This window comes from Rissa tridactyla, chromosome Z (assembly GCF_028500815.1).
Source record: "Rissa tridactyla isolate bRisTri1 chromosome Z, bRisTri1.patW.cur.20221130, whole genome shotgun sequence".
In the NCBI taxonomy this organism is placed as follows: Eukaryota; Metazoa; Chordata; class Aves; order Charadriiformes; family Laridae; genus Rissa; species Rissa tridactyla.
The window spans coordinates 164,571-181,865 of NC_071497.1; the positions used below are offsets into that span (position 1 = coordinate 164,571).

General features: G+C 47.8%; 1 protein-coding gene across 3 annotated transcripts; it reads right to left on the reverse strand.

Annotated features, from left to right (window-relative positions):
• Positions 1-1,320: 1,320 nt before the first annotated feature.
• POLR1E (RNA polymerase I subunit E) lies at positions 1,321-17,147 on the reverse strand. 3 transcript variants are annotated; one of them, XM_054184744.1, is made up of 12 exons: positions 16,888-17,143; positions 16,700-16,803; positions 14,652-14,728; positions 11,891-11,976; positions 11,070-11,125; positions 10,546-10,690; positions 9,082-9,189; positions 8,509-8,605; positions 7,089-7,222; positions 5,804-5,885; positions 4,098-4,229; positions 1,321-1,692 (listed from the first exon to the last, which is right to left on the reverse strand). In XM_054184744.1, exons 1-12 carry the CDS (start codon positions 16,949-16,951, stop codon positions 1,533-1,535), a joined length of 1,245 nt encoding a protein of 414 aa, XP_054040719.1. In that variant the 5' UTR covers positions 16,952-17,143; the 3' UTR covers positions 1,321-1,532. The 3 variants fall into 3 exon arrangements, 2 of the variants coding, with proteins under 2 accessions (XP_054040719.1, XP_054040720.1); XM_054184745.1 differs by lacking the exon at positions 1,321-1,692 and adding an exon at positions 1,700-2,535 and having other exon boundaries at positions 16,888-17,146; XR_008463688.1 differs by lacking the exon at positions 1,321-1,692 and adding an exon at positions 5,365-5,497 and having other exon boundaries at positions 4,097-4,229; positions 16,888-17,147.
• Positions 17,148-17,295: the final 148 nt, after the last annotated feature.

Here is a 17,295-nt window from a genome sequence, read left to right on the forward strand (position 1 = left end):
GATGACCATCTCCAGCAGGCCAAGGGAGGTGATCCTTCCCCTCTGCTCAGCACTGGTGAAGCCACACCTGGAGTGCTGGGTCCTGTTCTGGGCTCCCCACTACAAGAGAGACATGGACATGCTGGAGAGAGTCCAGTGAAGGGCGACGAAGTTGCTGAAGGGGCTGAAGCATTACTCCTATGAGGAAAGGCTGAGAGAGCTGGGACTGCTCAGCCTGGAGCAGAGAAGGCTCCGGGGCGTCTCGTGCCCATCTGTAAGTACCTGAAGGGAAGGTGCCAAGAGGACAGAGCCAGGCTCTTCTCAGTGGTGCCCAGTGCCAGGACCAGAGGCAATGGCTACACACCGAAACACAGGAGGCTCCCTCCGAACATCAGGAAACACTCTTTCGCAGTAAGGGTGACCAAGCACTGGCACAGGTTGCCCAGGGAGGCTGTGGAGTTTCCACCACTGGAGATATTCAGAAGTCCTCTGTACACAGTCCTGGGCACCTGGCTCTGGGTGGGCCTGCCTGAGCAGGGGGGCTGGACAAGGTGATCTCCAGAGGTCCCTTCCACCTTCAACCAGTCCGTGATAAAAACATTCCTATTGATTATCTGCAGCCGGTAATTCTCATAGCATTAATTATCCTCTACCCAGAAAACTGGCTGTTTGTGTCACTTCTAATGAGAGCTGTGAACAGTGGGTCATTAAGGTGTGTAAGGAGTTACCCTTAAATCCCCAAATGATGAACTAAACCCAAATCACTATCTGAAGCAGACACCTCAAAGAGAAGACTGGTCTTGACATCCCATGCTGGTGTTTCACATAAGCTTCTTCTCTTGAAGGTGACCCTGAGCTTTTCACAAGCCCCAGATTCCTACAGCCTTGCTTAAGGCTTGCAGCCCAGGACTATACTGAAAATGCAGAGAAACTAGCACAGAAGTCTCTCTCCTGAGGACTGGGACTCCACAGCTGTGAATTCAAACTCATCACCCTTTCTGAAGATGACACCAGCTCTGAGAATTCAGCAGAATTCTCCCTCCTCTCGGCAAAAAGCCAGGATAGGAAAAATGGCAGAAGTATTTTGTTTGTGTTGCATCTTTACACATTTTGAACACAGAATTACACTGAAACTCTGGAGAAACAAACTCACAGAACCAGAAAGCTGTGTTTTGGTAACACTTTTCTTTCTTAGTCTCTCTCTTTCTATGCTTTCTACTTTGCATGTGTGAAAGTGGTAAAACAGGTCACAGGCTGGCAGAACCAAGCGGACAGTAGTCAGTGGAGGACCGGCAGTTTCAGTGTTCTCTTGCTCTGGCGCAACACATCTTTCTCCCCTCATACAGTCAGGAAAAAATAAAAATGTTTTATTATAGCTTTTTTCTACAGAAATAGAAAAAAGCAGTTTAATGAGGTGAATGTCTGTTCCAATCCAGCCTCAAGACAGGGTTTCACAGGGTCACATGCTGGACAAAAGCATCCCCATGATGCTGTGTGCAGAACAGCAGTTGAGAAATGAACCGGTTTGCCCTTGCTGAGACCTCCCAGACATTTTAATTCATTTTCCTACGCTTCTGTTGGTTCCCTGATGCCTTCTGCACAGGCAAGGGGAGAGAGAGAGTGCCCAGCTTGTGGTTCTGATCATTCTCAAGTCCCAGCAGGCCCTTTGCCTTGGAGACCTTCAACCGCATGGCCTTTGCAATGTCCATCATCCTGCAAAACACCAGAGAAACACTGTGTCAGTGGGGTGCACGATTTTTCTGTACCATAACACTGCACAGATCAACAGCCTTTTGCCTCAGGAGAGAAGCCAGGAGGCACCAGCAAGCAGGATACGTTCTCTGCATCTCAAGGATATCACAGAGACAGAAGCTGGAAGTGTTCAAAGACTACAAGAGCCTTCCTGGGGAGACCAGAATGCTACTGAGCTGTGCACCACCACCTCGGAGAGCATTATAAACCCACATGCTTTACTCAGTGGCCAGCTGACCTGAGACAAAATAACGCTGCTCTCCACTTCCCTACAAAGCAGAGAACAGTCGTTTGTGTCCAGCCACTGCCGCTGGCAGCCCATGGTTGCTTCCCAGTGCACTCATCTCCTGTTCGTGACTCAATCAGTGGAACAGCAAGAACACCTCCTCTTAGCTGCTAAAATTCAGCATCCTCATCTGTAAGAAGAGGGGCTTGATTGAGATGTGCAGTGTAAAGAGCTTGGGTAAAAAGGTACAAGCCAGAACACACCTGGAGGCTTGTCAAACAGAGAGAACAAAGTGCATCCAAAGGGGAGCTAGCAGGGAAATAGACGTCCTGGCCTCAGCTGGGGTCCTGGGAACACGCAAGTCCCAGAATCCTGACTTTACTATCTTTGAAATACAAACAGATTCAGTTGGGAAGGGGTTCTTCAGCCAAACCTCCCACTGCAAGGAAGGATCATGCCATCAGGTGGCTCAGGTCTCTCCTCAATTTTTCCAACAGGTCCCAGCCTCATGCACCCTCTTCTCAACAGCATTCTATGTCCTGTGTTCCCAGCTCCAGTACAGCAGTTAAGAACAAAACCTGGGCATGAATTGCAAAAAACAATGTGGACTCCTTAAAAAGCTTAGTTCCAAAAAGGAAGAGGGGGAAAAAAAAAAGAACGAAAAAAGTGGATGGAAACCCACTACTACCCATCAAAGAATAAAGAGCAAAACTCAGGGCAAAATCTCAAGTATTACTTCAAGGCTAACTAGTGAGCTTGCAAAACCAAGGAGGTAACTAAGGGCTTGATAACCTCCAGTTATTGCTAGACCTTAACATTACAACCCTCAGCCAGAAACCCTAAGATAGTCCACATTTTTCTCACTTGCAGTGGAGGGTTTGTGTCCCTCCACGGCTCCTACCCAGCTGCACAACCACTAGGCAATCCTGTTAAGAAAGACTGGTGTGCCTGAGTTAGGAAGCACAAGTCCTTGGCATCACCATTCCCCACAGAAAAGCACAGGGTGGAAGAGAGAGATTAATGAGCGTGGCTGAACCATCACTAATGGAGACACTCGACCTCTTCCCAGACAGTGTTAACAAGCTGCCTGCTGAGCTGACGTCTGCTTGCTGGGAGGCTTCCCAGCAAGCACAGTGGACTGGCTGATTGGAACTGCTCAATTCCTGATTTATTCTGCAGGGGCCAGCAAGAGCGCAAACAGCTCCCAGCAAACAGCTCCCACAGATGGAGGAGCTGGCAGCAGGCTCCGGCTGACACCTGCTGGGAAACGCAGGTCTTGCAGCTAACGGGAGGTGCTTGAAAATTCTGTATTCCTCCACGGAAAATTAAAATCTAGAGAACAACTGCCCCCAAAAGCTAATACAGCGAGGGCTGTTTGCCCTGAAGCTTATTCTGCAAGCTGTTTTCTAACCATTAACCTTCACTAACCCAGATTTGGCAAGTCCTTAGGCGAAATACTATAGCCAGCAATTCTGCCTACAACCTGTCCCCATGATGCTTTGCTGAAAAGTCCCCAAATCGATCAGCACTTCAGAAACAAAACCAATCTTCTTCGTGCCAAACCCAGCGTGGGTAAGTTTCAAGGGCCTGGAATTCCTCCATGTAAACACCAACTACATGCTCCCAGTGCGATTATGAGAAAATAAATCCCTGTTTCTAGTTTTCCCGTTGCAGTCAACTGCAAACCTGCACTTACACCGAGACTGGTACCTAACCCCCACCCAACTGGAGCAGAAAGAAGGGGCACAGAGGACAGGACAGTGAAGAGTGATGTGATTTATCAGGCAAGAAACAGGGCTGGACAGCATTGGTCTTGTCCTGGTATCTGCCCTGGCTGCCCATTTTGGGCTACCTGCTTTCATTTACAACCCTGCAGAATAGCTAAAGAGCCTCTCAATGGACCTGAGGAACTCTTTCCAACAAGTGCCCTTTCAAAGTTTGAGATGTAGAACTACCCTCCTCTACGAGCATCGGGGCTTCAAAATAAAGCTTCAACACAGTTAGGTAGGACAGAGTCCAAACAAAAGGGACTTGCTAGCAGGTATCACTGTACTGCCCAGGTGCCAGTGAGGCTCCAGAGCTCTCTCCCCAGGGGCTCTTTGTAGGAGGATCTCAGCAGGTATGAACAAACATGACTCACCTGCTTTCTTGGAGCTTCATGTCATTCTGCAGGATGGTGAGGTTTGTTTGGAAGTTGTTAATGTGCAGAGCCAATGCAATGACGTATGCTGTGATTTTAGCCTTCATTGATGCAGAGACTAAATTCTGGACACTGCATGCCAAGAGGGAGAATATATGAGATGTGGAGCGTCAATGAACCCAAAACACACCCCCATGAGGTGCGGACAGAACTGGAGTCCTAGTTAGACATGACTAACTTTTCCTAGGCACCAAGAAAGAGCTCAAAGCACAGAGAACTCTGATCACAGGAGCCTAACAGGCTTCTTTGTCTTCCTCACATGCCCCTGGCGTTGTTTATCACCATGTAGCCTTGACAAAAATCACCAACTAATGGCACTTCAGCCTTTTTGGCAGGCTGGTCCCTTGCAAGATGAAAGCAAAGGGAAGCTGTTCTGAGGGCATTCAGTGTAAGTAGTAACAGCACCTCAAACACACAATCCACATGGAGAAGATCCCTGGCTGGCAATCCTCTAGGACCATCTGACTGCTCGTCACTAGTTTGAGCCTTCAGACAAGACCTGGTCCATTTGGACTGCAATTCCCTGCTCATGGCAGTGCAGCTCTGCAACAGCTGAGCATGGGCATTACGCCCCCTCTAGGCAGAGAGGCTGCTGGCTCCCCCAGTGTGGGGAAGGCACTGTGGCAAGAGTGAGGATACTGTTCACTCTTGCATGCATTTTGGTGCTTCCACTCAAAAGGACTGCTGAAAACATTTATCCAGATTTATAACTACTTAGTTGTAAGAGCCTTCTTAAGGTTGCAGCCAAGGGCCATCTGGTCAAAGGCAGCTTCTGACAGCTGCCCGAGGCCCTCCCTGCAGCGAGACAGCACTCAGCATCACACAAATGGCTGACACTGCTGGAAAGCAGGACCTTACGTGAGCTTCCCAGCCTCTGCTCTGTCAGAGGGTGGTGGCTTCTCCTGGCTGACCTCCACAGCAGGACTAGGCCCTACCTTACTATACCGAACTTTGTCACTGCTGGCAGGGCAATGCCTGGACAAAGCTTAGGCAGAACTCTTTGACTGTATCCATACGGATGCAACGGCGTGGGTGTCAGCCAGCACGAGTTAACCAGTGCAAATCTTCACGCAGTTTTGTCGGTGTAGGTTTCAATGGAGAATCCAAATAAGTCAAGTCAGGTCTAGGTTCATGTAAAAGCGCCCCTGTTATGCTAATTAAACTGTATGAGAGTAAAAAAAGCACCATTATTTTGCCACTGCATTACCTCTGTCCTGACCCACTCCAGGATGGTGGAAGAGCTGACACATCCATCCGTCAGCTGCCTTGGTTCAGTGAAACAGCTACCCGTTTAATTGCACAGTTGAGTCAGCCGCAAAGCAAGCGCCCATTCTGCCATCCTGCATCCAGAAACAGTCAGGCAGATGTCTGGGCACACCATTTGGTCACGTTAGCTAAATCCACAGGTGCAGACTTGCTTTTGCACACATGACACTGCTTCTCCCAGTCACACTTCAAACCTGCTGTCTAAAATGGACTATCACCAGCCATGACCCAATGTTCTACAGGTATGGGGGTGTGAAGCAAGAGAAGCTGCTGCCATCATCCATTTTGGTAGGAGGTTTCCTGATAACTTGTCCATGGCCCTTCAAGTTGAACTCACTCTACTGTATCTCTGCCTCAAGAACATAAAAGCAGTTCCTTACCTGCCATTGTTGTAGGTCAGCGAAGTGAAATTCTTCATGAGTTTCCTGCTGATAATGTGTGGGCATTCAGGACCCATTGGATCTAGGACAGAAAGGAGGTTTGTAGTGGAATGAGAAACACATACTCTTCCTCGTACTGCCTGTCTCCAGCTATCATAATACCACATTTATTACCATGATATTTATTGCCTCTTCACAGGAACACAGAGAACCTAAAAGGAACCCGGGCACTTGATTTCTAGGTCTCATCATTTTTCAGGTCAGAGACAAGCTCCTAACAGCTTTTTTTTTCTTTACAAATGGGATCTCTCACTTCAATACTACACAATCTAAAAGGCATGCATGTATGTCTACACATATATTTCATAGATTCCTGCCTTTTAATAGATAGTTCTGTCACAAAATATTATTAAAACTGAAACCACGCTAACAAATTCCTGTTAGCACCAAGACTAGTCATTTCCGCATCCTCCTTGACTAAGTCCTACACAGTGACTCCTGTGTCTCCAGCCATGCAGGAAGATATTTCCAGACAGGCTTGCCATTTCCTTGTCCATCACACCCTGCTATTGAAAATGCTAACAATGACATTTTCAGCACTGACAAGGAGACTTAGATACACAAGTTCTGTGAAAGATGTGAAGTCTTGAAAATCTCAACCAAGATACTTTGTGCAATGGTTTTGAGAACACCAGCTCCTTCCATTTTAAAAGAACAATCCTGAAGACACCAGAGGTATGATCAACGTGATCCACACGTTGAACTAATAACAAAAGGATGATGAAAACATTCTGAAAAGCACAAAAGGAGATACAAAGGATGTATTGTGTACTGTATGCCTCTTGCATCTGGAATATGGAGGCTGGATAAGGGAGAGAGCTGATAGTTTCCAGTCTCTTGGCTTAGGACTAAAGTGTGAAAATATACGCCACATTTTTAAGTACAGAACTATTGATAGAACTACAAAGAATCTCAACATTTCAAATCTAAGCTACCCTGTCTCCTACCTAAGATCTTAAGAGGATCTCATGGTGCCATCCTGATGCACAGCAGTTATGAAGAGACTGAAAAGAATTAGACATACACCTCCTGGAAGGTGCAGGTCTAACAACCCTCAACAACACAGCGATACTCAACCTCAGCATGAAACACACTGGAAACAACTGCTCCAGCTAGCTGTTTGATCACAGCTCGTTCTGGGCAGCTTTACTGTTTTCTACTGCAGTAATTACAAACCAAGTCTCAGCAGGTAGCTTAAAAGTGGAGGAGCTGAAAATTCTCTTACGTTTCTTCTTGATCACTTTCAGGTAGCTGAACTTAATCAGGGTGTCCAGGAACCAAAGGCATCGGGCTTTGTGGTCTCTTCTCTTCTCATCATCAGGCAGGAACTTCAGCTCCTCTAAAACAAAGGAGCAATGGCTGAAAGAGAAAGAGGGGGAAGATGAGGCTCAAAGAACCAGGAACCAGTTCACATCCTCAGGAAGACAGGACACACCTGTAACTTCAATGCTCAGCGTCTGAGAAGAGTTCCCTAGACACCTATAAAGGATAGTCCAGGAGGCTGCTTTGTGAGGGCACTTTCTCGCCAATGCCTACCATGTTCAGTCAGCCCCTTATAGTGTGCACCTACTAAGAAGGTCCCTGCACTGCAGAAACTGCAGGCTCTCAACATGGCACACACTTCTCAGAATCACAGAATGATAGGGGTTGGCAGGGACCTCTGGAGATCATCCAGTCCAACCCCTGCCAGAGCAGGGTCACCCAGAGCAGGTGGCACAGGATGGCATCCAGGCAGGTTTGGACTGTCTCCAGAGACGGAGACTCCACCACCTCTCTAGGCAGCCTGTGCCAGAGCTCTGCCACCCTCAGGGTAAAGATGTTCCTCCTCATGTTGAGATGGAACTTCCTATGGTCAAGTTTGTGCCCGTTACCTCTTGTCCTGTTGCTGGGCACCACTGAAAAGAGCCTGGCCCCATCCTCCTGACACCCACCCTTTCAGTATTTATAAGCATTGATAAATACTTATAAGTAGTGTAAGTATTTATAAGTATAAGATAAGATCCCCCCTCAGTTGTCTTTTTTCCAGACTGAAAAGACCCAAATCCCTCAGCCTTTCTTCCTAAGAGAGGTGTTCCAGTCCCCACATCATCTTGGTAGCCCTTTGCTGTCCCGTCCTTCTTGAACTGTTCTTCTACTCCAGCACAGGCAGACAGAAAGCACAGGAAGTGAGGTGCAGTTTATGCTTTTCCTGCTCACTTCAGCCCCTCAGCACAAGGACTTAACAGCTCTAACTGTAAGTCCATGTCAGCTTGCCAAGTCACAGCAACTTCCGCAGCAAGTCTGTACTTGCCTGGGACAGTGCCCAGCCGTGGGCATACCGTGCTCCGTAGAGCTCTATGGTCTCCCTTCCAGGCACCTGCCTTCAGACCCCACTTTGGGTTTCTCCACTCTTTTCCTCTGCCATCAGCTTCCCAAAGGGCAGCCACGCTGCTGTGCATACAACTTCCTCACCTGTAAAACTATACCCTTCATTCCCCAAGGAAGGTGTTGCTCAGCCATACTTGGATCTCATGTCCCCCCTCTCCACTGAAAAGATCAGCCCGGGTATTGTGGAACTGGTGGCAGTAGCCAGCCTGGCCCACAGGAGAACTACAGTGTCACAGGGCCCACCTCGACTATTACAAGGCTGTTTGCAGCAGCATTACCTTTTATCTTCTGTTTTCTTGGTGATTTCTTCTGGTGTGATGTTAACAAAGACTGCTGCTGGAACCCGCAATGCTTCATACTCTGCTGGCGATAGAACTGGCAGGATTTTAAAGAAAACAACATGCGTGCCTTTTCTCTCCCTTCTGGTCTGAACAGCCTGCAGTGAGATAAGCTCTGTCCACTCTTGCTTTAGGAGGTGTGGGGCAGGGAAGGAAATTATAAATAGGCAGGATCTAACAACAAGATTAGGAACCTGGCCAACAACAAAGGTCTCCAAAGGACTGTGGCTCAACCACAAGCCACTTCTCCTGCATGGCTGACCTCATTACTACTCCTGATTGAACTGCTGCCAACAGGGAGGTACAGCATCCTGCTCTCTGTAGGTAAGAGGCAGGATATGAAACTTGCAGGCCCAAAAAAACATCACACCATGTCCCTGCTCTCAGCTTTTGGCTTGTGAGGGGAGAAGGCTTGGCTCATTCACATGCCTGGCAGCTCTTAGTCCCACATGCCAGACCACCGACATCAAGGCCTACAGGTGTGGGAAACCACTTTGCCACAACAAAAGATACTGTCCTCAAACTTGTAAACATTTTCTGGTTTGTCAGCATCTTCATTACACGGTGGGAGGAAGACAGAGATGTTCTGTACATCATCTTGGGCCACATCCTGGATCAAAGCTTTGGAGGGAAGCAGAAACAAGAGTATTTGGACCATGCAAACAAAAATACAGAGAACACGACCACAACACAAATTTTCTCTTTAAACACAAGTTTACTCAATGGCGGTTCTTGAGTCAACACTAGTGTAGTCACAGCTGGAGTTTTAAAGGTTTAAAACTCCAGTTCAGTTTATCTCCCTTGGGACAGTAGTAAGGAAAAGGCTACAGCTCTTCCCCGTTTTGTTTCATTACTGCCACACGTAGGTGCTGACTGTACAGAAAGCATGCCAGTAGGCACAGAAAGGCCGAGATCTTCTGATATGCTTGCTATGTACTGAGCATGCTGGGTTTTAGACTGGTGTCAACACTTTACCAAGAATTTTCTGCTCCTCAAATTTAGAAAACCCACTTCAGACTACAGAAAAATCTAGGAAAGAAGTGCACCAAGGCAAACTGGTTGCTGCTGCTGCACCACTTGCCTGCAGGGTGGGCAGAATATGTTTTTGGCACCCTGGATTCCAGTGGACATCCTTTTGGCACAAAGCAGTTCTGAGAGCACAGTCAATATCCAACCTGGAACACCAGGGATGAGAGCTGACAGGTTCAACAGTGAACAGACATCTCTCCCATTCATAGCCAATGAAACTCAGAATCCCAGAAGTGCTGGTGGAAAAGAGCTCCGGAGGTCTCCTATCCAACCTCCTGCTTGGAGTAGGACTATCTACAGCACTAGATCAGAGAAGCCCTGGCTTTGTCCTGCCAAAGCTTGGAAACCCCCAAAGATGGTGACTCCACACTGCTCTGTGACCTGTCCCAGGGCTGCACCACCCTCCAAGGCAAGAAGGTTCCCCCAGTCTCCCACATGGACCTCCCAAGGTCCAAGGACCACTGCAACTTGTGCTGTTGATCCTTGTTGGCACTGCTGAGAAGGGCTTGGCTTTGATTGCCCTTCAGGTAGCTGTGGCTTCCTCTTTGCCAGACTAATCAAGCCCAGCCCGCTCTCCCTCTCCTTGTCGCTTGTGTGCTCCAGGCCCCTGACCGTTCTTATTGCCCTGCCACGACTCCTCTGTCATTTCTTCACCTCCTTCTTGATCAGGCCAGGGGTGCAGAGGGGTGGCATGGGCTGGACAACATAATACAGATGCAGTCTCATCAGCACTGAGTAACAGGGTTATCAACTCTCCTTGAATCATCGCCTCAGTGTGACGCTTTGGAGAGTGAACTTTCCCTGTAGTAGTGACAATAACTAAGGCCAGGGCAGACTCCTCTTTGTTGCAGGCTCCTCCATAGCGGAAGCCTAAGTCCATCACCCTGGCTCACAACAGCACTGGGGATGGCACTTGATGGGCCTGTGACCTTGAGACAATATTCTTACCTGTTACTCCCTTTGCATCTATAATATTTGCTGCTGCTTTTGTCACAGCAGTATTCAGAATATCGTTGCCCACTGCATTCATTCGCCGGGAGTTCAGAGCTCGCTTCTGTTTGCTGGTACCAAAGGCCTCAATGCACAAATCCATCTGTGCCAAAGAGAAACAAATTAAAACACACTTCTGAACTAAAGACACTTTGCATCTAAGAGGAAAACTCAGCTAACAACCACTTGTTCCACATTCACTCTCTAAGAGAACTTCAAACATTTCACTGGGTACAATCCAATCATACAACAAACACTGATCTGCAAGGGGGCAGGGAGTAACTGGGATCATATTCAAGTCTGAAATAATTATGAAAATACTGCCAAGTTAGGCACTAATAATGCAGTGCCTCTTAGACTTCCAAGGCACAGAGACAGTGCTGAGTCTGCACAGGTTCAAACATCACAGTCTCAGACAAGTATCATCTGCCACTGTTAGCTGGATAATCACAGTACAATACGATATAGGGTTTCAACTTTACCTTCTCCCTGTATGATTTATTCTGATACTCCTTCGTGTCGTCAGGTAGTAAGTTATCTATAACAGAACAGAAGTTAGTATGCTTGGCTTGCAGCAGCAAGGACAGCATACATATTCAGTATCCCTTTAGGTCTAATCAATTACTGAAAGACTTTGCACAAGACTTAAAGATCTCTGCTTAAAGATAGGACTTGGTCAATTAAAGAACACACTAAACATAAGAATACGTACCTAGAACAGAAAAAGGAAAAACAGGACAACTTTTGCTATAGAGTCTACGAGTGTAAAGCAAGGATTGCAGCAATACTCAGGTCCTGCTGCACAGGGCAAAAAACAAAAGCTCCCAAAAGACTGTATTCTTTGGATTATCCTCCTGCGCTCAGTAACAAAAAGCAGCTCTGCTGAAGAAAAGCCCTTTTGCTTTTCAGTCTTCTAGTCTCTTAACCTGACAATTTCCAGGCTTCCCTCAGCAGAGCTTAACTAGACAAGGATGCACTTATTGTGAACAGTGACAACTTTGTTACTGAATCCAGCACTTCCACCCTCCCAGCCATAACACTCTCTGTTTAACCTCCACCCTAAATTTCACCTTGCTTCCCTCTCTCTCTCTCTTTTCACATCATGCAGTGCCTTAGAAGGAGAGTGTAAAGTACCCTCCTTCCTCCATGCCGAAGGAATAAGGCAGAAATGAGGAAGAAAGAGCAGTCAGGGAGACAACAGAGAGCACTGCTGTCAGCAACCAAGCAGTCAATAGCTGAATACATACATAGGTCTATCATGCTGTGACTGTGGTGCTGTGGTTAAAAACAGTTATCTTCCTACCTGACAGCAAGGGCTGCATGTTGAATATTTCAGCATTATAAACCTCCATTTGCCCAGAGTCCTTGTCCAACACACCAATGAAATACCTGCAAAGAACAGGGGCAAGTGATCAGCCAGAGACAGCTCAGTGGAAATGAGGTTTTAAAATACATGGTGCAGAGCCATGTGCATTTCCCATCCCCTGCCAATTCTTTTACCTTGCAAATACAAGTTTTCCAAGCACATTCAGAATGCCACAAAAAAACAAGTTACCTCCAAGGCATACTCCCTCTGTATATATACACACACACACATACATATATACACACACATATAAAAAAATATATATACTCATAGCTCTAAGTAAATGTATAAGTCTTAAGAAAATTAAATTAGCTCCAAAATGCACAAAGTCTAGGTGCCAGAGCGCCAGCTGCTATTCTGTCTTTTTGGATGTGTCACAACCCCTGGTTTCTCAGTGCTTCTATGCAGTTTCCTGTGTTTTTAAAACTTGAGTTCCCTGTGGCCAGTTCTCTGCTTAGTACAAGTTCTCTCTGCTTAGTACAAGTAACTTTAAGTCCTCAGAGCTTCTCAGAAATGTGACTTTGCTGTGTCTAAAACAGGGTAATTTCTCTTAGGTAAATTCCTTGTCATCCTAAGTTTCAGAGGGGGAAGCCCAAACAGCGCGTGCTGCTCCTCACCATGTCTCATAACCTACCAGGAACAGGCTGTACATCACTCTTGGCTGAAGCTGATCAGGGTATCAACTGCACCAGTTTCTTATCCACCAGAAGAGTTTATTCCACGTGACCCCTTCTGACTGGTGTCTGAACTAGCTCTGCTCCATAACACATCTTCCTAAAACTCAGGACACACTTTCTGAGTGAGCTTGCACAACAGGCTGCTTGTTGCAGTGGGCGCAATACTCTCTATGCAACTGCTTTCAGAGGAGCGGTCCAAGTGCAGTGGGAATAACAGCACCCCACTGGCCAGAAAGGATCTCTGGGCAGTTCCTGCAGTTCCAGGAAGCCCAGAGGTCTGTCAGACTCATTGACTTCCCCCTCAGAAGAAACTGGGCTCTTTGCTCAGAGGTGGTTTCTGCTCCCTGTTATGTCCACATTAGCAGTTGAGTGCACAGTTTTAGGCTGAGAGCTGCCAAGAGCTACAGGAACAGATCCATTGGAGGAAATCCTCATGCGTGCAGCTGAAGCAGATGTGAGAAGAAAGCGACAGAAAGGTGGGGTGGGAAAACTTGAAAGAAAAGCAAGAAATTACTTCATTGATTCTTGCCTGCATCTCTGGATGCAGAGGCATGTGCGCACCTAATGCAAAGCTAATACTTGAAGTTGAAGCGTTCAGAGGTAAGAGCACTAAATCTGTCTAGAAATAATACTGCATTGGTACCTGTACCATACATATTCATTAAACTAAATTTATCTCTCCCAACTCAAGAAGAAAAAGCCCCTTGGTGCCTTTTTTCAGCTACAGCATCTTAAACTGAAGACTGTTACATCTGAAGGTCCAGCTTTCCTGGTTTCACTTCTCAGAAAGAAGAAAGATCAGTATTAGCACGTTTTGACAGACTGCTTGCAGGGGTGAAACCAGTTCCTTTTACAGAATTATAGAACAGAAAAGAGTATTTCAGTTGAAAGGGATCTTCAATGATCATGTAGTACAACTGCCTGACCAATTCAGGGCTGACCGAAAGTTAAAGCAAATAATTGAGGGCATTGTCCAAACACCTCTTAAACCCTGACAGGCATGGGGCATCGAATGTCTCTCCAGGAAACCTGTTCCAGTGTTTGGCCACCCTCATTGTAAAGAAATGCTTCCTAATGTCATGTCTTAATCAGAACATAGGACCACCAGGGCACTAGCATCTGAAAGCACCTCCTCTTTCTAGCAGTTTTACACAACTCAGTTGCTCCTCACTCCCTCACCCCACCTGTACTTTAACTAGTCGGACATGATGAGGTCAGTGCAGTCCAGCCAGAGAAGAGATGAGCTATGTAAGCAATCATGCGGGGCAGCTGGAGTGGATCTACGGAGCAGAGTGCTTCGTACCAAGAGCCTGACATGCATATTACATGTATTTCAGCGCTGTGTAGGCTAGTAGGAGTAGCAACACGCATCAAAAGAGAAAAGAAACACCTTTGGGAATAGTAAGGGAAGATTGTTACACATTGGCTCTCTAACCATTTGGTGGTTCTCCTATTAGACAATGATAAAGATCTCGCAGATAGAATACTTCTCAGGAGGCCAGCGGGATCTGACCCAGTGCCACCAAGGTCACATTCTTAAACAAAGACATGTAAAATCTGGTGATTTCACCAATGCTTCCTTTTACAGTGTGTGGCATAGACAGCTTAGTTCACATAGCAGCATTGTGCTTTGGCCCTGAAGTTAAATGGTAATTAATGACACAGAGATTTCTTGGGCAGCAGAGTATGATCTTGGCAATTTCTTAATCTTAATTTCTTGGTTTCTGAATAACAAAGCTGTCATTCCTGGGTTTGAGCTACATCAAATCACCTCCTCACCCCTTCCTCCACAAATACGTTCTATTTATATCTAACATCGCAACTTCAAAGGGATGTGACATGCAAAAACAATGCATCTGCCAGGTGCTGGAGTCTCCGGTCAAAATCCTCTTGATTCAAACCACGGCCTCTGTGGGAACTTCTGAGGCAGCTTTAAGAAAGGCTACCAGGAACTTTGTGTCTGAGCAATTCCTCTGCTTCCACCTCCATGCTCCTGCCCCCATTTTGCCAGCAACCCATACCTGCATAGGGAGTTACACTTCAGAACTCCGCTGCCAAAGTTATTCCCCACATAGGAAAGCCTTTCAGTTTCTGAGACCTGAAAAACAAAGAAGAATTACTTGAATATAGGGCAGTGAAAAACCTTCTCTGCATCTGCTTTGTTTTCCCTGGTGACACAAAGTTCTATATCCCCAGGCATCAGACACTAGTAACACATAGGTAAACTTCACTTTACCCATTTTGGGTACATTTTGTGTCTGGTCAAAATCTTTAAAGGACAGACATTTCTTGAAGCTGAAACTACGCATGATATATAATTCTACCTCAGCTTTCACTGGGCCAGAAGATGACGAATCATTGCAAAGAAAACACAGAAATCATAACTTAAATTTAGAGTTTATCAGTGTGGCAAACTTAGGTGTCACGCACTTAAAATGCCCCGCTGTGTTGACCACCATACTTTAATCTAGAAGGAACAGTTCGTGAAAAAAAAACACAGGTTTACTCACAGAGTCACTAGTGAAGAGAGATCAGGCCTCTCTGCCAGAGAATTTAAGACACTATTTCCAATGCTTTAGGGTCCTTAACACAGTTGATCAAAGGTTCTTTAAGTGCCCAGGCAGGACAAACCTTACAGATTTCAGCCTGGGACAAAGGCGCACATTGGGCAGAGCCACCTCTACCAGTATGGGGAATTCAGTTAATTTTCAATGATCCATTTAAGTTCTAGTACTCAAGTAACTGATATTCACCAAGTTAAAAAAAAGTGCCAGCACTACCAAGAATGGCTGAACCACCTAAATGCATTTCAAAATGTTTATGGCCAAAAAGTCATTTATTCCTTGACTGAATCATGAGTGTAAGCAGCTGTAAAACTTTACAATAGCAGCAGAAAGCATCTTCTGACTTTAAGCTTGTCTCTCTCTTCATTGAAAGAAGTAGAAATCTCCTTGTAATGTAATCTAACAACAACAAAAAAAATCTTTGGTAAAGAATTCACTGTGTAAACATAACAGAACAGATTTTCTGGTCAAATGACTGACTGACTTGTTGCTAAGTAAGAGCTTTTAATTTTCAAATGTTATTTCCTTTTAGGTTATTAAAATAAATCATGAACACACACACACACACAACTTCAGTAAAGCAGCCTTTGCCTGAGAACAGACGAACACTTATTAAAATTTTTCAAATAAGCACTTATTCAGTTCTGATGGAAAGGTCTCTCACATGTCACTCTAAGCATTAATCAGAACGTCCCACATTGCATTATTCAGAACGTCCCACATTGCATTATTCAGGTTTCTTTCTGTCCCAGCCCGAGAGGGCACCATCTGATCCTGATGGGCTTCACGGAAACCATCGTGCCCCGAGGCTCAGCCAGGCAGCAGGACCTGCACCCGCCTCTCTGAGATCCACAGCTGGAACCCTGGGGTTCTCCTCGTGGGTCTCGTCAGAAGCGCAGGGGGCCTTGGCGGGGAGCACAGAACGCTCTATGGGATATAGGAGCGGCTCTCCCCCTGCCCAGGGCGACCCTGATCGTTAAGCGCTTCCCTGTTCTGCCACCCAGCATCACACCCACCTCATTGTGGTGGCAGCCCACACAAGAACTTCCTCTGAAATCATAGAGATTTTGTGAATTTTGGAAAACGGTTCTCTCTCACACAGGCTGGGGCTAAACTCCGATTATTTTTTTTAAAATCTGCTGCAAAGCAAAGCTCCATGCCAATTTCCCGAGCCTTGCTCACGATGGGGTAGGGAGAGCAGCTGGAGCAGGGCGTCGGGGCGGAACGGCAGCCTGCCCGCAGCGGCACCGCGGCGACAGCATGTCCGAGGTTTCCAGCTCCCGACTGCAGGAGCTGCCGCGACCACAGACATAACGGCAAAACCGGCTGAAACCCGTCACTGCCCGCCGCGGCGGGGACTGCCCGCCCAGCCGCCCTGGCACGGCCCCGGCCCCGGCTCCGGCCCCCTCCCCACTCTAATGGCCCCGCAGCGCTGCCGCCCCCCGCCGTTCCCGCGGCGGCCCAGGCCGCAGCAGGCCATCCCTCCCCCCGGGGCAGGCCCTTACCAGAATCCGCCGGTGCTTCTTACGGGGATGGGCCGCGTCCCTGTTCCGGTAGACTGTGAACCGCATGGCGTCGGGCCGCTGCAGCCTGCCGTTGGAGAACCGCACTGCGAGGGCGGGGAGAGGCCATCAGACCGGGCGGTGCCCCCCACCCCGCGCCCCCGCCCTGCTCCCCCCGGCCCCCGCCTCACCTAGCACCGCCGGCTGCTCCGCCTCGGGGTCCCCGCGGTAGCGCCAGGTGGCGGTGGCGGCCATAGCAGCAGAAGGCCCCGCCCGCCTCCCTGGGGGGCCCCACGCGAGGTGCCGGCGCCTCGTCTGCTGGCGCTGCTGCTGTTGCTGCCGCCGGGCGGTGCCGGGACGCTGCCGCTGCTCCTGCGCCGGCCGTGCCACAACCTGTGGCCGGCGTACCCCCTCACCCCCCGGCAAGCGGGATAGGCCCAATCACGGCTGCGCTTATTACCGAGTCTCCGGGCGGCACCTTAGCTTAAGAGTAATGAGACCGCTGATTGGTTGGAGGCTAGGCGGCAGCCCACGCGCGTTGAGCGGGGCTGCTGCGCGATGGCGTCACTTCCGGCCGCCGGCGCGGCCGCCGCAGCGCA

Bases quoted from the DNA above. Each gene is read 5' to 3' on its own strand.
- POLR1E (XM_054184744.1), bottom strand. From the start codon at position 16,951: ATGGCCGCCACCGCCACCTGGCGCTACCGCGGGGACCCCGAGGCGGAG. The intron at 10,691-11,069 runs GTAAAGTTGAAA...TCTTTGGCACAG, and splicing joins ATAAATCATACAGGGAGAAG to ATGGATTTGTGCATTGAGGC. The intron at 4,230-5,803 runs GTAAGGAACTGC...CTTGGCATGCAG, and splicing joins CTGACCTACAACAATGGCAG to TGTCCAGAATTTAGTCTCTG.